The sequence below is a fragment of the Xiphophorus couchianus genome, chromosome 5, assembly GCF_001444195.1.
Source record: "Xiphophorus couchianus chromosome 5, X_couchianus-1.0, whole genome shotgun sequence".
Taxonomy (NCBI): domain Eukaryota; kingdom Metazoa; phylum Chordata; class Actinopteri; order Cyprinodontiformes; family Poeciliidae; genus Xiphophorus; species Xiphophorus couchianus.
In genome coordinates, this window is record NC_040232.1 from 4,345,810 (window position 1) to 4,369,956 (window position 24,147).

The following is a 24,147-nucleotide window of genomic DNA, read 5'->3' on the forward strand; positions in this document are numbered from 1 at the left end:
CAAGGGAGAATTTAGAGAGACCAATTAACCTGACAGCCATGTTTTTGGACTGTGGGAGGAAGCTGGAGTACCCAGAAAGAACCCACACATACACAGGGAGAACATGCAAACACCATTCAGAAAGACCCCGGGCCGGGAATTGAACCCAAGACCTTCTTGCTGCAAGGCAACAGCTCTACCAACTGCGCCACTGTGCAACAACTAAACAGGAAATTGAAATATAAACTCAAATTTGCAAATATATGAAATTTTCTTTGAACATAAATGTGATACTTACATGATTAAATACTCTCTATTCTCACTTTTATGTAGTTAAGACAATAAAACACAACTCTGAACTCTGAAAGCATTTCATCCTGATCTGTGCAGATCTCATATCGTTTTGTTATTTTCATAAATGAACTTCCGGATGCTGTTCTCGATCCAGTGGCTGAAGGCCGACACTCGGGTGAACACCGATGGTTTCTTGTCTTTGATGCAGCCCTGCGGTCCGAAGCTGACCACACCGTGCACCTCCCAGGTCCCAGCGGTGGAGCAGGCAAACGGACCGCCCGAGTCGCCCTGCAGGGCAGCAGAATAAACTTTTGATGCATGAAAACGAGACGACTCATTTCTGTGTCCTTGAATTTGGGGCAAACGGTTTATTAATAACCTGGGGGAGTGAAACCTGACTGAGGTTTTATTGACCTGTTCAGTGCTTTCTGTAGCTCTGAGACTCTAATCCAGGGGTGGGCAACTCCAGGCCTCGAGGGTCAGTGTCCTGCAACTCTTAGACATCTCCCTGGTCCAACACACTTGACTCCAACAGCTGAATCACCTCCTAAGTGCAGTCAAGTTCTCCAGAGTCCTGCTAATGACCTCATTATTTGACTCAAGTGTGTTGAAGTAGAGATGCATCTAGAAGTTGCAGGAGACCGGCCCTCGAGGCCTGGAGTTGCCCACCCCTCTAAACCATGCTCCTGCTCGCATGGCTGGTCATTACGGCAAACAAATAATGCCCGAATGTGCTTTTTGTCCAATTATAGCTGCAATCTGGGCAGCGGCGATTTCTAATCAAGGTTGAGCGACCGCAAACAAAACAGCCGGCTGATTGTGGAATAAAAAGACGACCCAGCTACGTGACAACAACACACTTATGTAACGTTCGAAGACTGTTAAAAAGGAAATCCTTTAGTTTTTCAAAGAGGGCTTCCTGGGTGGCCACAAGGGGGCGCTAGTAAGGCCTCAGAAAGTTGTATGGAAAATGATTTGAAAAAAGTAAAAATAAAGAATTTTATATAATGCCATTTTATTCAATAGCGCATTAGGGTCATTGCAGATAGAAAAAAGACAGAGGAGTAAATTTCCGCCAAAAAATCTCTTAGTTTTGAGATTAGGCTTAGTAATTTTTTAAAGAAAAAAAACGTGGAGATTTCAGAGTTTGAAAAGTTGAAAATTTGTTATAAAAAAACCTCTGAATTTGTGATATTAATCTGTTATTTTATAAATAATTTGGACATTTTAAACTTTGTCAAAAATTTGCTAAAAAGCTCAGATATTGTGAAAATTATTTCAAGAATTTTCTAGAAAAATACGTGAAATTTCTGCAAGATCAAAAATCTGAAGAATTAAACTTTTGACACTGGAAATTTCTGAAAGTAAAAAAAATTTTAACTTCTGAAACTAAGAAATTTCAAAGTGGTTTTTGTGCATAAAATTCCTGAGATTAATCTCAAAATTTTTGAGATTTTCTAACAATTTTTTTACTTTTCAAAGTCACAAATTTCCTTGTTTTTTTCTAACAAGTTTCTTGGTAAAAACGTAATCTTAAAAGAAACTGTCCAGCAGCTCTGCTGCATAAAAGACCTAAAAACTCATGACTGACTAAGTCAGAAGTTATGAGGCAGCATTGAATAATTATTAAATAGTGGATAAAAGGAAAAAAAACACAACTAAAAGTTTCTTTACATGCTTTGTAGCATGTAAAGCATGCTACATTGTTTGTGGGCTTGCAAAGGGATTTACTAGCAAGAAGCTAATGCTGCTTTGGGAACCAAGGCATGGAAAAGTTTGCGAACCCCTGGCCTAAACTGTCCTGGGTTTATTTTCAGAGTGTGTGGTTGTATGCGAACCTGGCAGGCAGATTTCAGCTCGTCGGGGGATTCGTAGCCGGCGCAGATCATGGAGGGCCGAACCGTGTCCCACCAGTACGAAGGTTTGCTGCAGGTCTGGAAGTCAACAACTGGAAGAGCTGCTTGGTTCAACGACTTAGCCACAACAGGGAACAAATTACCTGAGAAAAGCAAAATGTTTCAGATGTTACAAGTTGCAAAATCTATCACCAAGGCTCGTTACTAATGTCTGTTCCAATATTTTGTACTGAACTAGGAAAAACAACGTTATGGGCTGCTGCTCCCCCTGCATGGATAAAACTGCAAGACTCTTAAAACCCTCACACTGGAAAATAATAAAGTCTTACCAAGTATTTTTGGTCCAGTTTCTAGTGCAAATGTCTTAGTACACTTGAAACAAAACAAAACTAGCATACAAGTAATTTTTCAACAAGACATAGGAGCTTGTTTTAAGTCAAGTCCTTAATATTGAATGCGCTAGTTCCACTGGCCGATTATTTCACTTATAACTAGTAGCGGTGGGCGATATTGGCAAACATTTTTATTAGAATATATTTTCTTAAATACCTCGACAACAATATCACAGATGATATTCCACATTTCTGCTGTTTCGTTTTTGTGGGGTGAGTGGATTCTTTAATTTATTCATTTTACTTTTTTTTTATAAACAGTCGCTAGAGTAAAAACTATTTATATATCAATTACACAATACCTTTAGTGCATCAAAGAAACTACAAAATACATAAATATAATTTGGCTAACAAAAAAGTCTGAAATAAGCCGTCAAATATAAATAAAAATACTTAAAATACAAATTAAATTGTTGTGGTTCAACAGAATATTTTAATGTGCAAAACCAAGAATCTTGTTTTAATATAAAAGGAAATCTTTCTATTAAAAATACTCAACACCAAAATATGTCTACCTTTCTCGTCTCCCCATCCTGTGACGAAGCACGGCGTCCCCGCCGGCATCACGGCTCCGGGCTTCGGCAGACAAACGGGGCTGATTTCCCTCGTCATGTTGACGGGCTCGCTCAGGTGCACCAGGGCGATGTCGTCCGTGATGTCAGAGGGATCCTGCTCATACACGAAGCCCTCGTGTCGGATTATCTCGTCCACCTGGAAGCACTTCTCCGCCGAGGGAACGTCCATGGAGGAGTTCATGTGGTGTTTTCCCAAACACATGCGGTGCAAGGAGGGTTTGTTCAGAGGGCTGAAGAGCACATGGAACATAAATATGCTTCAATACTCCAACAGTAATCGATGAAACACGATTTAATAGAAAGTGGAGCGGGTAAATACATTTTCAGAGTGCTTAGTGTCAAAAACAACTGCTTGAATGTCAAAGATGGAGCTGAGACAACTAAACAACCAACTTAAGCTAAAATGTGTTGAGAATACAATAAAAAAGGTTTATTTATTGTGTAAGATACTGACAACATAAAACAGTGAGCAGCAGTAAGGACCCATTCCTCATGAATCAAAGAGCCTCCGCAGTTGTGCAGGTAAGGTATGGGAGGCAAGAGTGTCGCCTTCAGAAACAAGAAAACAAAACATTATAATGAGAAAATGTATTAATTTAATAATAAGGACACACCTACGTCAGAGTATTAGGGGAAGGCTAAAAGATTCTTTTTAATTATAATAAGTCATAATATTAGAAGAAAAAGTTTATAGTATTACGAGATAAAATCAAAATAATACAAGCATAGAGTCAAAATATGATCAGAATAAAGTCATAAAAATAAAAGAATAATGTCACACTAGACGGAATAATCCGTGAATAAAGTCAATATATTAATGCAATTCAAAAATACTTTATTAATCCCAAGGGGAAATTAAGTAGTAAATAATACATTAAAATGATGAAATTTAATAATAAACAAAAATTAAATAATAAATACCAGAATAAGTCAGAATAATATGAGAATAATATGTTTAATAATTTCATGAGAACTACAGGCAACTACATTAGAATGTGTAATCTTGAACATCTCTCAACGTTATTCTTTGTTGTTGATTATGCAAATAAGGATATACCTCATATTCTAACACATCAGCACCAAATTATTATTATCAGTAGCTGGACTTTGAAATATTGTGCAAATGAATTAGGGACTTAAAAGAAGAACCAACGTTGCTGAGCTGGTCATGTGAGCTTTGCTCTCATTAAATAAACTTCTCCTGCTATTTTTATTGTTAGTTTCTGGTGTTTTAGGACCAGAAATTCTCAATTTAATAGTTCCTAACTAGAAATGACATGACTGCTGAATATGAACAGACTACTGTGTGAGTTTTTCTAAGCGGTGAAGCAAAAATAATCATGGAAACAAAAGTGTAAAAAGTCCTAAAAAGTATTTTTTCTAACAGGAAGGTGGGAAAGCAGAAGGTTGTTGCACCTGCATTGAGACCTGCCAAGGCCAGGAGTGCGGCCTGGCCTCCTCCCCGTTGACGACGTGCTGAGTCGTCGTTTTAGGTTTCACTGCTGGATTTCCACAATCTTCTGGCCAATCTGAGAGCAGAAGTTTGAAACGTAAACTTTATGCAGTAATCCAGGACTAAGATGTGTTTTTATGTCACCAACAAACTCAGTCTAAGAGTTTACACTGCAAAAACACAAAATCTTACCAAGAATTTGAATCTAAATTATATCTCTGCACTATCTTACTTAGAAGGTCTTCGGAAAACAGAGTGTCTTCAGTCAGAGGCTTCTTCAAATGTGCTGTAATACAGACTGCTACAGCCAACAGCCATCACTGTCTACAATAACTCCTCGAAAATTTGAATTAACAACATATAATTTCCTACCGAGATCAATAAAGTATTTTTGAATTTGAACTGTACATTTAAAATAAGATAACAGGAAAAAAAGTAAAAAAAATGCTGACATAGTGCTACTCTTACATGAGTAAATTTTTGGGTACTCTTCCCACCTCTGAAGATCAGGATTATAGAACAACATGTCATCTATTTGTCCCAGCATTAAGAAACCTCAGAGGAGAGTTAGCAGCAGCTAGTTTAGCTGGTTCCACTCACTGATAATGACGTTGTCCCAGGGGTTTGGAGGAGGAGGAGGTAAAGTCGGAACAACACTAGCATCAGTGGTCCAGTAACCTCGAAAACCTTTCTGCTGATCTGCGCCATTACTCAAAAAGCGGATGACAGCCGTGTTGCTGGGGATGGTGAAGGTGGGAGGTGGGGCGAAGCCGCAGAACCGACCTGGATGACAGAAAAAGAAAACAAGGTTACTAAAGAATTAACTGAACAAAGATTGAGTCTGTGTGATGGCAACAAACCAAGTGATGCCATGGTTTCTCCATTAAAGATCTCCACGTAGTCAACACAGTTTCCAAACAGGTTAACGGCTTGCAGCTCGAAGTCAGTGAACGCCACGTGAATGCTTTCTGCCGAGGGAACATTGATGAGCCATGTGCAGACGCTCTGCGCGTTGTAGTCACTGGGCCAGTTTGGAGAGGTGATTTCCCCCTGGTTGCTGCTGAAACGTCCTCCGCATGGAGCTGCAGCAGAATGAAACAACACGTCATGTAACAGCTGCATATGTTGTGTCTCATTCCAGCAGGTTTAGAGCCCGTCTCACCCTCTGTAGGGTCCACCGCCTTCCAGGTCACAGTGAAGCCAGAGTCCACCACCTTGTCGTTAGTGGAGAAGCTGATTTGAAGTTTAGTTCCATCACTCACCAAATCTGCAGGGGGAACATGACTGCAGTAGGTCCCTGTTGGAAAGAAGAAGAAATTCTTCAGATAGCAGTTATGTGCTTAAATATTATTTTATCAATCAAATCAAAGCAGTTTTTATCTGTATGCTATCAAATTACACCAATCAGTCCCTTCACTTTTTCGCAAAAACTCGATCATTGATATTCACTCAAAATCAACAGATCCTCACACTTCTTTGTGCTAATGCATAATTGTGGGTTTACTGCAAATGTTCCTCACAAATGGCAAAAACGATGGGGATTCAAAATGTGACATTTACTGTCATGCATAAGCACAAATATTGCTAATATTTAGCAAATATTTCTGAAGTAGCTCCACAAAATCAGTGATTGCAAAAAATCTGAAAAACAATCACATAATCTTGGAGGGACAATATTATTTAATTTTAAAAAGTACTTATCAAACGCAGATACGGCTATTTATTAATATTTTAACAGTTTGTTAATGGGTTTTCTGAAAACATTCTAGCACAACCATTCATGATCCTGATATGGCCTAAAATGAAAGTGAGTTTGACACCATTTTAAGACATAAAACAGGAATACAAACTAGAAAGATTCAGGATTACTTTTCAAATCTTCATATAAACAGCTAAATGGTTAAAACACGGACTTAACTGGATGAACCAACAACACAAAAGTCTGAAAACTTCAGACTTTTGAAGTCTGAAGTTCTTCCATGTTATTTAGTTAAATAAATGGTGGTTTTTATTTTAAACATGGAAGTTGGTAAGAATGGCTTTAAAAGATGATTTTGTGCTGTGAAGTATTGAATTAATGTCTGGATCTGCAGGTGTAAGTCAGACCTAAGACCTTCGACATTTCAGGCCAAGACGCGTTTTTTTTTCACGTTATTTTTATCATGTGCAAGAAGCTTCGTATGGTCCCTTAATAGAAAAAATAATGTATTTCATTTGTTTAGATCCTTATTTGTAACTCTAGTTTTACAATTCTAGACGTCTTTATAAGAAATCATAAGTATTTGTTGTTTATTTTGTGGATTCATTCCTTTGCAGATTTAAATATTTTGCTCTTGCTTTGTTCTTTATGGACGGGTTTTGTTTTGCAAGTCAGGAAACATTCGAGCAAGAAGAAGGACGTCAAAAATGTCAATCTTTCGCCGGAGCAACACTTTGTCACCTGACTGACATGTTTTTGCTGAAAATAACAGGCTGCAGCAGACTTTCACACACCCAAACTTCCCACATTGTCTGTGAGGCTGACTTTGTCGTTCATGCACAGCTGACTCTCCTCCAGGGAGAAACCGGCGAAGTGGAGGTGCACCAGTTTCCCTGCAGGCACCTCGATGTTCCACTGGCAGCGGGCGTTGTTGCTGTAGGCGGCGGGGTAACTCATCGACGACACTGTGCCGCCTTCGCCGGACAACTCCTTCGGCCCTCCACAACCCGATGCTGCACAGAAAAACCAGAAGGAGAATAATGGGCGCACACATGCTCTGATTTTCTAGACAAAGTGGGTAATTTCAGGCAAATAGATTCATACTGTGCTCATTGTAGAGCTCCCTGCGGATGACATTTGAGATCCAAGGAAGGTAGGCTGAGGAGCGGGTGAACACGGAGGGCTTTTTGTTCATTATGCATCCAATAGGACCAAAGCTGGTGATACCATGAACCTCCCAGGGACCGCCAGGTGTGTCCTGGCAAACCAGTGGACCCCCAGAGTCTCCCTGTCAAAGTTACAAACCCAAAATGAAGCACATTCTTCACAGAATGTCATTTTATTACAGCTTCTGTGGCTTGTTTTACCTGACAGACAGACTTTAGCTCGTCAGGCAGTGTGTATCCGCAGCAGATCATGGAGGTCTTCAACTGGAACCACCAGTAATCCATTCGTTTACAGGTGTCATACGGGACAACAGGAAGGGCCACCTGGTTGAGCGTCTCTGAAGCTTTAGGATTCATCGAATCACCTGCTTAAACACATAAAAGCAATTTATTCAGCATTTTGATCATCAGGAGGAGTATTTCCTTTTCTGTCCAGCAGGTGGCATAAAAACTTTGAGACACAGACTGTTTTGGAGGATCAGTGTTGCCAGATTGGGTTGGTTTCCACTTGATTGGGCTTGTTGGGTTGAAATAAACAACTAAACTGGGGTATTAATATTTGGGCTGCTTTTCAAAACATTTGGCTGTTTTTTTAGGGAAAATATTTCTTATTGTGTGACAGGAAAGCAAAAGAACTTGTACAATTTAAAAAAAAGACTATTCTTGCGCTAATTTTATTAGTTTTTTTATTCTGAAATATCATATGAAGTATTTTTGGTGTAGATTCTACTGCAAATATCTTAGTACACTTGAAATAAGATAAATCTAACTTGAAAACAAAAAATCAGCAAGAAAAAGGAGTTTGTTTTAAGTCAATAGTTCCTAAATATTGATGAAAAAGCATTAGTTCCACTGCCAGATTGTTTTTCTTCCTGGGACTTTTTAAAAATCAAAATTAAGTAATTATTGACTTACACAAGATCCTCTTTTTTCTGAAAAGTTACTTGTTACTTATGTTTTATTTCAAATGTACTGAGATATTTGCACAGGAAACTAGACCAAAAATACTAAAGATTTTGTGTTTTTGCAGTATAGAACCTGTCAAATGTGACACCAACAATGATTAATTGTCATTGGTTAATTAAATGTCGTAGTAGCAGGGTATCATAGAAATCCCAGTGATAAAACAACTAAAATTCTCAAGGCATCTGGTTCTGGTCAGCCAACCAAAACAACGTGAATTTAGTTTAGAGGCTGAGATTTGGGCTGGGTTTTTTTGTGTGTTTTGTGTTTTTTGATCTGGCAACCCAGAGGATCAAGCGGCAGTTTAATACTGTAAACTGGTTTGAAAATGAAAAAGTGACCGAGTAGCTTTGCTGAACATGAAGAAACAGCACCTGTCTCGTCCCCCCAGCCTGTGGCGTAGCACTTCTTTCCTTCAGGAAGGATTTCCTCCTCAGAGGGAAGGCAAGCGAAGGAAATCTGATCTGTGGGAGCGGCGTCCTCAACCAGCCTCACCAGCGCAATGTCAAACTCCACAGTGGGAACTGTGGGATACTGGAAGCCCTCGTGGCGATAGATGCCAGAGATGCTGATGCAGCGTTCACTTGGCTCTGCGGTGGTCAGGTTGTGTTTGCCGAGGCACATACGCCAGCGCTGTAGCTCATCTGCATATCTGGGGGATAAATTAATTGAGGGTTAGACTTTATTTTATTAAGCTACAGAGCCTTGCAAAAGTTTTCACAGCTCTTGAACTTTTTTACAGGTTATTGAAAAAGCTGTATTTCAAGAATTAAATAACTTCTTAACAATGACCAGTCAGTGTGGTTTCTGTGCTCACTACAGTAGCTCTAGTCAAAGTGTTCAAAGTGTACACTGCAAAAACACAAAACCTTACCAAGTTTTTTTGGTCTAGTTTCTACTGCAAATATCTTAATGCACTTGAAATAAGACAATAATAGCTCATAAGTAACTTTTCAGCAAGATATAGGAGCTTGTTTTAAGGCAATAATTCATAAATATTGATGAAAAGTATTAGTTCCACTGGCACATTATTTCACTGATAACACAGGAAAAATGTTTTGTTATAAGTGAAATAATTTGCCAAGTCATTTTTCATCAATATTAAGGATTTATTGACTTAAAACAAGCTCCTATATCTTCTGAAGTATGAAAAGTTACTTCTCAGTTAGTTTTTGTCTTATTTCAAGTGTACTAAAAACTAAACCACAAATACTTGGTTGGATTTTGTGTTTTTGAAGTGTATGAACTGGAGCACAACCACAGCGTTTGTACAGTTTGTGCACAGTGCAGCATGTGACAGTGTTGATTATGACATATTAATGAAGCCACTACAGAGTTGGGTTGGACTTTCTGGTACAGTTCTTGATGGTTGTGGAAAATTAATGCAATTATTTCATGAAGAAGAAATTTTCAGGGTGATAAAATGGCTTTCACTGTATAATAAGACAAGTTCACTTTGCATTTAGGAGATTATTTTTTCTTGTATTTACCTTATGAAGCAGTGGGCTGCTGTTAGCACCCAGTTTTTATGAATCAAAGTCCCACCACAGGTGTGAAAAAACTTGGGCTCAGGCTGACTGGAAGGCCAGACCTGAAAGAAACGCACCAAAAAACAAGCAGAGAGATAAATACTGCATCAGTCCAGAAACCGTAGCTGCTCCTGTAAACTCTGATGCATTTTTTGTGAACATTCCCACCTGCATGGACACCTGCCAGGGCCAGGAGTGCGCTACAGCTTCCTCTCCATTCACTATGCGTGACACGACAGAAGGAGGAACGGCCGGTTTCCCGCACGTTTCGGGCCAATCTACAAGAAATGTTTGTGTTTGAGTACAGGCAGAATAACGAGCAGAAATCTGCTGCTGACAGATAAACCTCTGTTTTGCACTGATACATGTTTTCCAAAATTATTTTTGCAGACACACACGGCTGACATTGCCGCTTCAAAAAACACGCCTCCACTACAACTTGCTGGGGAAAGATAATTTCTGTCAAAATGCAAATTAAAATTGTACATTCATTTTGTTCGCCCAGACAGCAAATTATTTTTTCTGCTCCCTTCTGTAACCTTGCTAATATGGAAACTCTGTCTGAGCTTGGCAGGAAAATGAAATCCTATAAAAACAGCGCTGTCCATCTATCAAACTCTGTTTAAGAAATTGCTTTGTCAGTGGCTGCAGCCACCTGGGGCTCATCCCTGGATGAAGAATGGAAATAAGGTGACAACCAGCAAAGGAAGGGAAGTAAAGCAGCAGGTCACCTCACACTGTATTCTCAGCATCCAAAATAACCGTGTTTGTTCGTTCATCTAGGAGGTGAGGCACTCGGCGTATGCCCAAACACATTTCTGTTGTACTAAACTGGACCTCATGTTGAGTATAGAAACTTGTAACTGGACATCTGAGATACCAATACTAAGCAAACATTAGTAGAAGGAATGATTAACGCTAATATTAAATCCTATAAATTGATTCCTCTTTTGGAGGTTTTTTTGGTTAGAAAAAAAGCCTGTTCATTCTTACAGTCTGAAGTAATTCTTTCCTAAACTGGACCTAAATTATATGTCACTTTATATAACTTATAAACTACTGTTACAGAAAACGTAAAGGTTATGCTTCACGACATACTGGGTACTTTTCCAGACTAAGAAGTTATTTTTCACTTTCACTTATAGGTTACTTTCCCCCAAGCCACAAGTTACAGTCCTGATCATCCATCCATTTTCTAACACCCTTGTCCCTACTGGGGTTTTGGAGGGGTGCTGGTGCCTATCTCCAGCGAACGGTTCGGGCGAGAGGCAGGGTCACCCTGGACAGGTCGCCAGTCTGTCGCAGGGCAGACAGACTCTGTCACAGAGACAGACAGGACAAACAACCATACACACACACACCTAGGATGAATTTAGAGAGACCAATTAACCTAACAGTCATGTTTTTGGACTGTGGGAGGAAGCCAGAGTACCCGGAGAGAACCCACGCATGAATATGAAACTCCGTGCAGAAAGACCGTGGGCCGGGAATCTAACCCAGGACCTTCTGGGTTCTTGCTGCAAGGCAACAGTGCTACCAACTGCGCCACTGTGAAGCCCAGTACTGATCAGTGTAGCTTTAAGTTTTCCTCTTTAATGTAGTTAATGGCTTTATGCTGACACAGATAGTCTACCTATGGGGATGCCGTCCCAGGGGTTTTGTTCAGCAGGTGGCTCAGTGGGAGCAGGGACACTGGGATCTGTAGTCCAGTAGGCTCTGAAACCTTTAGCCTCAGTAAACATGTCTGCGTGAAAACGGATCAGCAGCCTGTTGCCTTTGCTTTGGATGCTGTTGGGCAGGTTTGTTCCACATAAAGGTCCTAAATGAAACCGAAAATAGTTAGTCTGCAGTAAGTAAAAACATAGAGGCTGTGTAATTGAATTATTAGTGATTACGATAGGGGGAAAAACTACCCTAACTTACCATGTTTTTGATTTAGTGCGCTAGTCAAGCCATTGATGTCAAACAGCATCACATTGTCGTAGCACTTAGATGTGATAAAGTCTTTGGCTTCCAGGTCAAAATGAGTGAATGTCAAAGTGATTTTCTTCCCTAAAGGCACAGCAATGTTCCACATGCACTCCATGTTGGCATTGTAGTTCATCGGCCAGTTCTGGGACTTGATAACACCAGTTTCCTCTTCAGAGGAAAAGCCACATCCTTGGATGTCTAAAAAGCAGAAACAAATAACATGGAGATGGATGGTATGATACATAAAGGAAAGATTAAGTATTTAAACAAGGAATTGAGTACATACACTTATCTACAAGTCTACTGCAGGAAATACATTTTTCAAGCAAACAGAATGAGAACAAGAATTTTGCACTTTGGTTCAACAAATTGTACAAATTGAAAATGTCTCACTCTGCAAAAACAGCTGCAATGCTACAGAAGCTGAGAGGAGTCATGCACAGAAATAGATCTTTATCTGTAATTGAGGGTAAGGTATTTAACAAAACTGCTTTTCTCAAGATAAAGACTGCTACAATCAGTTATCACTTGATCGAAATCAGGAGACAACAGATGCACTGTTGTCTCCTGATTTCTTAAACAGCATAACTAAGCAAATACAATCTGGGAACTGAAAAATCCTACAGTAAACCAATTTCAAAACACATTCCTTAAATAAAAACAACATAAAAAAACATACAATGTTATTTAGTTCTATTTTGTTTAGAAAATGATTTCATGACTTTTTTTCCTACTTTTTCACAGTTCTGTTGCTTTTTCTTTCACAAACACCGTTTCTTTCAGAAGTGGTGATATAAATTCCCTGGTATTGCTGTTTGTATTGTTCAATGCTGAACTTATTGTTTTACATCAGGCATCTTGTTGGGCAGCTAAGGGGGTCTTTAGCAAAACAGAGCCGTTGATGGCAATTATTTCTGATAAAGGTGGAATATAATGATCCTTTAACAATCGCTAATTATTGCATTTATATGCAAATGATATGTATGTTGCTATTTTAAGCTAATGTTTTTAATATAACATTGTCGTAGCATTTATCTTTAGCTGACGTTACTTTAACTTATTTAATGTTTTTGATTTCTGCTCATATGAGCAAGGGTTACCTTGATAACAGCGTTAGTGTTAGCCTTCTAACTGTTATTTTTCAGTGGAGCTAACATTAGTTTATAAACCCAGTGCTACGGCCGGTGGCGGAATGGACTTAGAACTTTGTCAGGATATCTTGTGGTACTATTGTTGTGACAACAATAAAAATGATGATAAAAAATATTCGATCTTTTTAGGATTTTTAGTAGTCATAGGGCCATAAACACAAATACTGTTCTTGAAAAACATTTTTATTTTAATCTGGCTCCTTCAGGATGCCACTAAATTGCACGTAGTAACTTTAATCATATTTTTAAATTTAATGATATTTGTGGAACAGTGGGGAAAAAAGTAAAAATAACATTTCCAATAATGTCAGTTTTGTTTTTTAATATAAATTCAAATTTATGAAGACAACAATAAATCACAGATTTTTATCATATGAATTTTTATAATTGATCAAAAAGTGCGATAAACCCCCACTTGGTGGACCTTCTAATTCATTTGTTTGTTTATTTAAGCTACCAGGCAGAATCAGTCAGAAAACAGAAATTAATGCTCAGTAGTGTAAAGAATGTGGACTGTGTTTGAGTATTAAAGTCAAGGTAGCTCTCCTGTGTCTGTGTGGATGAGGTGTTCCAGAGCAACATACAGTTCTACCTCTCTGCAATAAGTGGGGCTTTCTATCCTTTTAGGATGATAATCATTATGATAAAAGATTAAAAGGTTTTATCTGGCTCTTGATTCCTTTTCAGTACTTTGACCCATGTTTCCACAGAGCTCAGGCAGCTGCAGCAGCCGAGTATCTGGCACAGTGATGTGTTTATGACTGGTTAACGAGACATTGAGGTGCTTCAACAACTTCCTCCCTGAGCTGTGAAGGTGTTTCTGCCATGCTACCTGCGATATCTTCAGGATACACCGCCTCAAACTCTGCAGAGAATCCTCGATCCGTGAGGCGACTGTCCGACTGGAAGTTGACAGAGATCGAGTTACTGGCGCTGACCACCAGTGGGGGCAGGATGTAGCCGCAGTGTGTACCTGAGAATGAAGCAAAGGAGCAGGGATAAAACAGGTTCATGTGGTGGATCGAAGGTCCTTTGAGCAGATAAGATTTGGAACTGTAAACAGGATAAGTGAACAGTGTGTAGATAACAGATGATCTGGGTGCAGAATCTCCGCTGATTAAGATAATGCACTTTATTGCACGTATTGTGCTGCGTGTGCATGTTGTTGATGGAGTATGCACTCTATTTTGTGCATGACTGAAATTCTAACCTATTAAAACTTTTTATATTGAACAATGAAACAATAGACTTTATTCTATATTATGTAGAATTAAAAAATAATTTAAAGAGAACCTGTCTGACAACATGAAGCAGAAAAAAATATATCAAAAAACATCATATGCATAAACCAAAGGAGGTTAAAGAATAAGCAAGAAAAAGGCAGCAGCTGCATTTCCACTGACCATATAATTGTGCAACCTTGTTGGTCAGGTGAGATTGTTGTAAATATGCTATATAAATAATCTTTGAAGTAAAAGTATTTATTTTTTTGTCATTTGAAAACTTTATTTTGTATTTACTCATCAGATAATGATCCAAAAATGACAATAGAGCAAAAACAGAAAAAATCTGTAAGGTGGCATGGGCTTCTCTACAGCACATGCACGGCTTCGCCGTCTGGACAGAAAAATGTTAACTACCATCCAGCTGGCTCACCCAACAGCATTCAAACCCTTTGAGCCCGTCATTACAAAAACACAGGAATCTCTTATTTCTATCTGTACTCTCAGCTCTAAAAAAATCCCGATATCCAAAAGAGGAAGACTTGCAAGAAAACTTGAGGTAGGTTTTTTTTGTGTGTGCAGATCAGGAAACAGGTCTGCAACAAGAAACATAGCTAGTAAACATAGCTTTTCTGAAGCTACAGAAGCCTTTAACAACACCATTATCAAGCTAAAGATCAAACATAATGCCTGGTCAAAAAAGAGTTGGCATTTGAATTTAACTGAGCAAAGATATATGAGCTTCCTATTGGATCGTTACTGGACGGACAACTGTCTTCCAGCTGGCAACAAGTTATTTAACCGCAATTTATACAATAAGTAGCTCTGCATTAATTGCAACACTGGATGGTAATAAATCTGATAACATTGCAGAAGCTTATCGAAACAATGTTACAGTGTGTAATGATCAAATAGGCAGTCCAACAAAATATTAGTGTGTGATAGGTTTTTTGTTGTTGTATGCCTAACATTGACAGCCTGAAATAAAAATATGCACGCAATTATGGTTTTTGCAAGAATGGTGCCTTGAGCGAGCCCCTCCTTTTGACAAACACCAACCAATTAAAATGTTTTTTTTGTTGTTTTTTGCAGCAGGAAGCAGGTAATGTAGTCTCCCTTTCGCAACAGCAACTAAGGGAAATTGACAGATAAGATATGTTTTATTTCTTGGGTTCCCCACTCCTTTGTGATGCCGCCCTGGGCAACTGCCTATACACCCTACGTCAAAAACCGCCTCTCTATGCGCATTTTCAGAAAATGTTTTATTGTCTCAAACCAAACATGTCTGAAAATTGTTAGTTTTCCAGGCTTTTATACTCAAGAAGGTTAAAAGCAAGCCATTTTATAGAAATATTGCTCTCCATTAATTTCCTTTGAGACTTGTAAAATGAGGTGACGGCCAGCCAAGTGACTGGTGCAATTTGTGCATTTAAAATTTTGAGTTTGTACAAGCTGACTAGCGACGCAACACAACAAAGTTGAAAATTTTCAAACTATAGTTGCTCTCTGCTGTGGCAGAAAACTTTCACTTTTTGTTATTGTTTGTTGCTCCCCGTGTGTCGAGTTCATAACGCACCGCTGTGAGAGAGGCTTCTACTGTAGGTCAAAATAGGTAGTTTGACAAATCTGAATTTAAATTTTCAGATTAACATTGACACCCCTAATTTAAACATAAAATATAACAATTTCCAAACTGTGAAGACAAAAGAAGAATGAGATAAATCACTACCTCAATGTAAAACAACATGTGTTTTTATTTCTTTCATTTGGAGTTTTCCAGAAACAGGTGTTGTTTTGTTTTATTTTCGCTTCGACACATAAGCACATGCTCCCTCGGCTAAAAAAACACTCTCATCGCCTAACTCAGAGAAATGCACTGTGAGAGTGTGCCTGGGCCTCGGTGCTTCAGTCCTCCAGTACTCAGCAAGAGATAAAGCTGTATCAGCCTCACTGCAGCCAATGAAGTGAATAATGAGAGGTAATTTATAACGGTGCGGCTCTTTGCAAGGAAGATCTTAATCAACAGTTTTACAGCAGGAAAAGCAGCAATTTAGCAATATAGTGGTAACAGAAAGGTTGGAAGAAGATGTGCCAGACACACACTTAGGGTGTATATTAACAGATCCACATCAGCGTCTTTCATGTGACAGGAGTCTAACGTCTGCCAGCAAACTAATAGGTAGGTGCAAAATGTTCTTTAAAAGTTCACCCTGCAAAAACACAAAATGTTGCCAAGTATTTTTCTTCTAGTTTCTAATGCAAATATCTTAGTACACTTGAAGCACAACAAAACTAACTTACAAGTAACTTTTTCAGCAAAATATATATAGGAGCGTATTTTAAGTCAATAATTCCTTAGTATTCACGAATATGTACACGAATATGTATAGGTCACATTGTTTCACAGTGTGAAACAATGTGACCTATTGCCAAAATTAATAAATAATAACATGGGTAAAATGTCTCGTTCCACTGGATTTTCTTGTCTTGTTCTGCAAAAACACAAAATCGTACCAAGCATACCAAGGGGAGAGAAAATGGTACAGTGGGCGAGGGAAAGTACACAAGAGACTAGGGAATTAATCCAACACTATAGAATAACTAGACCTAAGAAACATAATTAAACTAGAGTATCAAGGAATAGCTAGAAACAAGAAATAAGCATAACTAGAAACACTTAGTAGGACTGAACTGAAAAATAAACCAGTCTGAACTATTCAAAGAAAGAGACTAAGGAGCACAGAATAATAAAAAGACCAAACAACCCAACAATCCTAACACTCACCCAGGATGCTGTAGTTGTCTGAGATGATCAGCTTGTCGTCTTTGCACTGTCCGGTCTCCCCAGTGATCGCGAAGTCGGTGATCTGCAGTTTAACCAGGAACCCTTTGGACACTGATATCTTCCAGGAGTTATTGGAATGAGCCGGGTATGAATTTGGGAAACCTGCAGACTGGATAACTCCTTTCCGTCCTTCAATGATTACTGGCCCTCCACTGCCTGCAGTGCACACACACAACACATGAACCTCGTTAAGTACGATGTTGTTTTTTTCACTTTAATTTCTATTAATTAGGATTTTTTCTTTTCTTTGGTTCACAGCTGAGGAGGACTGGCTTGCTTCGATACAGCTGCAGCATGAAGTGACTCCCTGTACTGTACTTTAATTGGCCCCTGGAGAAAACCGATCTGTCTGCCAACAGTAAGATGCGGAAACGAACAGATAGAGCTCAGGAGTGATCTCCGTTCTTCCATCATTATGTGGTCGCTACGACATGATTCAAGCTGGGTTTTACTTGGAAAGGAAGCAACGCAGTCACGTATGGTACAGCAACACATTATCTAGTTGGGAAACAGCGCAGATTATGATTAATCATATTAATCATGATAATAATAGTAGCAGTAGAAGCCATTACCACTTGGTGTGGTCAGAATTAGTTCTTGTTTCTTTCCCCCATAAATAAGAATCCAGTTTTAATGCCTCTTTGATCAGCTTTACTATTTTTCTGAATTAAGTTATTGATGAAGCAATTGCTCCTCCATGGGCTGCCACCTTATCGTGGTGGAGGGGTTTGAGTGCCCCAATGATCCTAGGAGCTATGCTGTCTGGGGCTTCATGCCCCTGGTAGGGTCACCCAAGGCAGACAGGTCCTAGGTGAGGGACCAGACAAAGTGCAGCCTGAAGACCCCAATGATGAGTAAAAACATTGGACTTGGTGTTCCCTCGCCCGGACGCGGGTCACCGGGGCCCCACTCTGGAGCCAGGCCTGGAGGGGGGGCACGATGGCGAGCGTCTGGTGGCCGGGCTTTTACCCATGGAGCCCGGCCGGGCTCAGCCCGAAGAGGAAACATGGGCCCCCCCTCCCATGGGCCCACCACCCGTGGGAGGGGCCATAGGGGTCGGGTGCACTGTGTGATGGGTGGCGGCCAAGGGAGGGGACCCTGGCGGTCCGATCCTCGGTTGCAGAAACTGGCTCTTGGGACGTGGAATGTCACCTCTCTGGTGGGGAAGGAGCCGGAGCTAGTGCGTGAGGTCGAGAGGTTCCGGCTAGAAATAGTCGGTCTCACCTCGACGCATGGCTCTGGTTCTGGAACCAGTCTCCTTGAGAGGGGCTGGACATACTTCCACTCTGGAGTTGCCCAGGGAGAGAGACGTCGGGCAGGAGTGGGCATACTTGTTGCTCCCCATCTCGGCGCCTGTACGTTGGGGTTCACCCCGGTGAACGAGAGGGTAGCATCCCTCCGCCTACGGGTGGGGGGACGGGTTCTGACTGTCGTTTGTGCTTACGGGACTTTTTGGAGTCCTTAGAGGGGGTACTGGAGAGTGCTCCTCCTGGGGACTCCCTTGTTCTGCTGGGGGACTTCAACGCTCACGTGGGCAACGACAGTGAGACCTGGAGGGGCGTGGTTGGGAGGAACGGCCCGCCCGACCTGAACTCGAGCGGTGTTCTGTTGCTGGACTTCTGTGCTCGCCATGGATTGTCCATAACGAACACCATGTTCAAGCATAAGGGTGTCCATATGTGCACTTGGCACCAGGACACCCTAGGCCGCAGTTCGATGATCGACTTTGTCATCGTTTCATCGGATCTGCGGCCGTATGTCTTGGACACTCGGGTGAAGAGAGGTGCGGAGCTGTCCACTGACCACTACCTGGTGGTGAGTTGGCTCCGGTGGTGGGGGCGAAAGCCGGTCAGACCTGGCAGGCCCAAACGTGTTGTGAGGGTCTGCTGGGAACGTCTGGCGGAATCCCCTGTGAGACGGAGCTTTAACTCCCATCTCCGGCAAAACTTCGAACACGTCCCGGGGGAGGTGGGGGACATGGAGTCTGAGTGGACCGTGTTCCGTGCCTCCATTGTCGAGGCGGCCGAACGGAGCTGTGGCCGCAAGGTTGTCGATGCCTGTCGCGGCGGCAACCCTCGAACCCGTTGGTGGACACCTTCGGTGAGGGATGCCGTCAGGCTGAAGAAGGAGTCCTATCGGGCCTTTTTGGCCTGTGGGACTCCGGAAGCAGCTGATGGGTACCGGCGGGCGAAGCGGCATGCGGCTCGGGCGGTTGCTGAGGCAAAAACTCGGGCGTGGGAGGAGTTTGGAGAGGCCATGGAGAAAGACTTCCGCACGGCTTCGAGGCGATTCTGGTCCACCATCCGGTGTCTCAGGGGGGGGAAGCGGTGCAGCACAAACACTGTTTATAGTGGGGATGGTGTGCTGCTGACCTCTACTCGGGACGTTGTGGGTCGGTGGGCAGAGTACTTCGAAGACCTCCTCAATCCCACCAACATGCCTTCCACTGAGGAAGCGGAGCCTGGGGACTCTGGGTTGGGCTCTCCAATCTCTGGGGGCGAGGTTGCCGAGGTGGTTAAAAAGCTCCTCGGTGGCAAGGCCCCGGGGGTGGATGAGATCCGCCCGGAGTTCCTTAAGGCTCTGGATGTTGTAGGGTTGTGTTGGTTGACGCGACTCTGCAATATCGCATGGACATCGGGGGCAGTTCCCCTGGATTGGCAGACTGGGGTGGTGGTCCCCCTGTTCAAAAAGGGGGACCGGAGGGTGTGCTCCAATTATAGAGGGGTCACACTCTTAAGCCTCCCTGGCAAGGTCTATTCAGGGGTCCTGGAGAGGAGGGTCCGTCGGATAGTCGAACCTCGGATTCAGGAAGAGCAGTGTGGTTTTCGTCCTGGTCGTGGAACACTGGATCAGCTCTACACCCTCGGCAGGGTCCTGGAGGGTGCATGGGAGTTCGCCCAACCAGTCTACATGTGTTTTGTGGACTTGGAGAAGGCGTTCGACCGTGTCCCTCGGGGAGCCCTGTGGGGGGTTCTCCGGGAGTATGGGGTACCGGGCCCTTTGATACGGGCTGTCAGGTCCCTGTATGACCGGTGTCAGAGTCTGGTCCGCATTGCCGGCAGTAAGTCGGGCTCGTTTCCGGTGAGAGTTGGACTCCGCCAGGGCTGCCCTTTGTCACCGATTCTGTTCATCACTTTTATGGACAGAATTTCTAGGCGCAGCCAAGGTGTTGAGGGGATCCGATTTGGTGGCCTTAGGATCTCATCTCTGCTTTTCGCAGACGATGTGGTCCTTTTGGCTTCATCAGATCATGATCTGCAGCTCTCGCTGGAGCGGTTCGCAGCCGAGTGTGAAGCGGCCGGGATGGGGATCAGTGCCTCCAAATCCGAGGCCATGGTCTTGAGCCGGAAAAGGGTAGAGTGCCTTCTCCGGGTCAGGGGGGGTGTCCTGCCCCAAGTGGAGGAGTTTAAGTATCTCGGGATCTTGTTCACGAATGGGGGAAGAAGGGAGCGGGAGATCGACAGGCGGATTGGCGCAGAGTCTGCTGTCAAGCGGGCGCTGTACCGGTCCGTCGTGGTGAAGAGAGAGCTGAGCCAAAAAGCGAAGCTCTCGATTTACCGGTTGATCTACGTTCCCACCCTCATCTATGGTCATGAGCTTTGGGTCATGACCGAAAGAACGAGATCGCGGATACAAGCGGCCGAAATGGGTTTTCTCCGTAGGGTGGCTGGGCTCTCCCTTAGAGATAGGGTGAGAAGCTCAGTCATCCGGGAGGGACTCAGAGTAGAGCCGCTGCTCCTTCACATCGAGAGGAGCCAGTTGAGGTGGCTTGGGCATCTGGTCAGGATGCCTCCTGGACGCCTCCCTGGTGAGGTGTTCCGGGCACGTCCCACTGGGAGGAGGCCCCGGGGAAGACCCAGGACACGCTGGAGAGACTATGTCTCTCGGCTGGCCTGGGAACGCCTCGGGATTCCCCCGGAAGAGCTGGAAGAAGTGGCCGGGGAGAGGGAAGTCTGGGCCTCCCTTCTGAAGCTGCTACCCCCGCGACCCGACCTCGGATAAGCGGAGGAAGATGGATGGATGGATGGATGAAGCAATTGCTTCCTTTAACCTTAAATATACTTGTTAGTTTTTTTTCTCATGGTAAGTCCTCTTGGCTCAGTGTATATTTGTGTTTTTTTACTTTCTGAAATCATATTGTTGCCATTACCTGCATTGGTAGGTTGATCCTCTGTTTCTCAGAAAAATTACTCCTAGTTCAGTGTTTTTCCTGTTTCACTGAGTTTCTATTCTGGGAAAAAGCACCTCTGGAACTATTGCTTTAGCTTCCTATGTAAGGTATTCCTTCTTCAATGCCTTTGTGTTTGGCAGTGTTTCTTTAATGTAAGAAACCATTGATTTAGCTATTTTTGCCATTATTCATACATGCACTTTGTTTTTTCCTGCTTAACTGTGTGTCTACTCTCAGCAACTATTGCTTTGAGCAGATTTTGGCAACTTTTTCAGTCTTTTCCCATAGAAAGTATTCCCTTTTCAGGTCCTCTATGTTTGGCAGTGTTTTTTTAATGGAAGAAAATCTTTGAGCTATTTTTGCCATTATCCATGTAAACACATTGTTTTCTTTCCTATTGAAAGTACTCTTGGTACAGTGTTTTTTCTGTTTAGCTGTGTCTCCATTCTGGGTAAAATCCCTGAACTATTCCTGTTATCAACTTTCGGCAATTTTTTTGTCTTTTGCCATAGAAAGTATTTCTTTTTTCAGTTCCTCTATGTTCAGCAGTGCAGCAGTGTTTCTTTTGTGGAAGAAAGTCTTTGATGGAGTTATTTTTGTCCTAATTCATACATGCTCTTTGTTTTCTTTCCTATAGAAAGTACTCTTGGCGCAGTGTTTTTTCTGTTTAGCTGTGTCTCCATTCTGGGTACAATCCCTGAACTATTGCTGCTATCAACTTTTTTATGGGTTTTTTTGTATCTTGCTGTTGAAAATATTTCTTTTTTATGTTTGGCAGTGTTTCTATTTTGAGCTATTTTTGTTATGTGTTGTACACATTGTTTTACTCATAGCTTAGAGGTTCTATGTGATTTCTCAAATGCTTACATTTTTATGAAATTTTGCAAATAGGATATTAAAATGAATTGAGTTGAACTTTTTTACTTTATGTTTATTCAACTCAGCTCATTCAGAAAAGTACTTATTTTTTTCTTCCCCAAAAGAAACACCTCCAAACATTGAAGCAGGACTACCTTCTACTGGAAAAGCCAAAAAAGTTGCTGAAAAAGAAAAACAAGGTGCCTACAAAGGTAACGCAAATATTGTGATACAGCTAAAAATAAAAAAAAGCACAAACATAAGCACGTACTTAGGAGTACTTTCCATGGGAATAGAAACAGTTATTTGTCTATAAAGTGCATGTAAAATTCACATTAAGAAACCAAACGTCAAACTATCTCGAGCTATTAAAGCTTTTAGATCACTGGATTCATATTCTGCCTTCTGTAATTATTCCTGCTTCAAGCATAAAAAGCGATGCTTGATTCTCAGCTGTTATTCTAAGATAGTCTCAGTCGGTTTAACTTCGAAGCCTCATCATCTTTTATGAAGCGTGCCGCAGCATCTGTTAAGAGTAAAACTATTTCTAGCAACAACAAAAAAAAAATGCACCACTGAGAAACGGCACATCAGAAACGTATCAGAAGAGAGAATGTCAAAAAGAGAAAATGGAAATATAAAAGTTAGACTGACAGTGACATCTGCAAAGAGAAACCTTGTCAATGCAACTCAGAGTTATGCAGATCCCAGCCATCCCAGCTCTGTGCAGGTTTCCCCTGCTTCTCCTGTCATTTAAAATGTAATAAGTCTTCAAATTTCCTTCACCAAAAAGATGAAAACTAAAGTTTTTACTTCATACTAGACCTGCAGGGATGAAAAAAGCTCCTCTTCCTGCTCATTAGTTAGTTGCCAAACTTTAGAGATTCCAGACCAGAAAACTACCAGAAACCCGTGACTCTAACTACCGATGGAGATTTTCTCTAATTCACACACAGATCTGCAGATAAATTCATCATTTGATAATAAGCAGTGCTGGAGAAAATTAAACCCCTTTAGCTCACATTTGATGATCATAATCGACTACAGCTGGTTATCTCTCTTTGCCGGGTCAAAAATGTTTTACCTTATATTCTTATAACAGCACAATTTAAGCAATAATTAGACCAGAGATCTCAGTGAAAATCTAATGAGGATTGTAGATTTATACCAGTTGGGAAAATCTTTTCACCACATAATCACAAATTATTCAAATCACTTTGAATAATTCACAAAGTTATGGTAGAAAATCAGGATTCTCCCTCTCAGATGAAATGAACCTGCTGGAGAAGCGAACCAGAAACCACCAAAAGTTCAAGAGACTCCCAGAAGCTTGATGGTAGCAGCATTAACCTGTGGGACTGTGCCACTGCCAGTGATTCTAACGCATTGCAGATCATGGATTAAATAACAAAAAAATTAGCAGTAAATCAAAATATTTTAACCTCACCTAAAACTGACATCTTGATGGTTTGAGTGGTTAAATATTATCGGAGGAATCAGCTTTTACTGGCCAAGTTTGTTCCCACAAACAAGAAATTTGACTTTGGTTTCAGACGTTAAATATTAATATAACTATATAACTGTAGGTATAATTTTGATCCAGTTTGTAAGAAAATCCACATTGACTTTAAAGCTCGAACCTAATTCTTGATTTTAAATTTCATTTGAACTTTCCTGTAATGAGTTTACATCTATATTCAGCCGTGAGTCGACAAGACTCCAATGAGACAACGTTTTTATCAAAAACAGGAGGAACGGGAATGAAAGGTGTGACCCAGATTTGAAGAGAAAACTCACCGGACGTTGTGGGAGGTGGAGCAGTTTTTGTGGTGGACGGAGCCTTGGTTGTGGTGGGAGTGATAACTGGCGGACGACTGGACTTTGTGTACGTTGCCTGGAATCCCTTAGAAGTCAAGCTGTTGTCAGATTTAAAGCGGACAACCATTGTGTTGTGACTGGACTCCACTAGCTTCGGCACAGTCCCACCACAAAATTTACCTGAGGGTAAAACTTTGTGTTAAA

General features: G+C 41.5%; 1 protein-coding gene across 2 annotated transcripts in view; it reads right to left on the reverse strand.

Annotated features, from left to right (window-relative positions):
• Window positions 1–231: 231 nt before the first annotated feature.
• The window catches only part of LOC114143884 (ovochymase-2), a 33,579-nt gene continuing 9,663 nt past the window's right edge, over window positions 232–24,147 (reverse strand). For both annotated transcript variants that reach the window (XM_028016261.1, XM_028016262.1), the window contains exons 7-25: window positions 23,923–24,123; window positions 17,037–17,252; window positions 13,861–14,001; window positions 11,830–12,075; window positions 11,540–11,725; window positions 10,075–10,184; window positions 9,868–9,968; window positions 8,752–9,029; window positions 7,616–7,779; window positions 7,353–7,536; window positions 7,043–7,261; window positions 5,712–5,846; window positions 5,410–5,631; window positions 5,150–5,332; window positions 4,513–4,625; window positions 3,551–3,645; window positions 3,037–3,326; window positions 2,112–2,272; window positions 232–561 (exon numbers count right to left, since the gene is read on the reverse strand). In XM_028016261.1, the coding sequence (XP_027872062.1) occupies window positions 373–561; window positions 2,112–2,272; window positions 3,037–3,326; window positions 3,551–3,645; window positions 4,513–4,625; window positions 5,150–5,332; window positions 5,410–5,631; window positions 5,712–5,846; window positions 7,043–7,261; window positions 7,353–7,536; window positions 7,616–7,779; window positions 8,752–9,029; window positions 9,868–9,968; window positions 10,075–10,184; window positions 11,540–11,725; window positions 11,830–12,075; window positions 13,861–14,001; window positions 17,037–17,252; window positions 23,923–24,123 (3,434 nt within the window). In that variant the 3' untranslated portion in view covers window positions 232–372. The remainder of the gene's footprint in view (window positions 562–2,111; window positions 2,273–3,036; window positions 3,327–3,550; window positions 3,646–4,512; window positions 4,626–5,149; window positions 5,333–5,409; window positions 5,632–5,711; window positions 5,847–7,042; window positions 7,262–7,352; window positions 7,537–7,615; window positions 7,780–8,751; window positions 9,030–9,867; window positions 9,969–10,074; window positions 10,185–11,539; window positions 11,726–11,829; window positions 12,076–13,860; window positions 14,002–17,036; window positions 17,253–23,922; window positions 24,124–24,147) is intronic.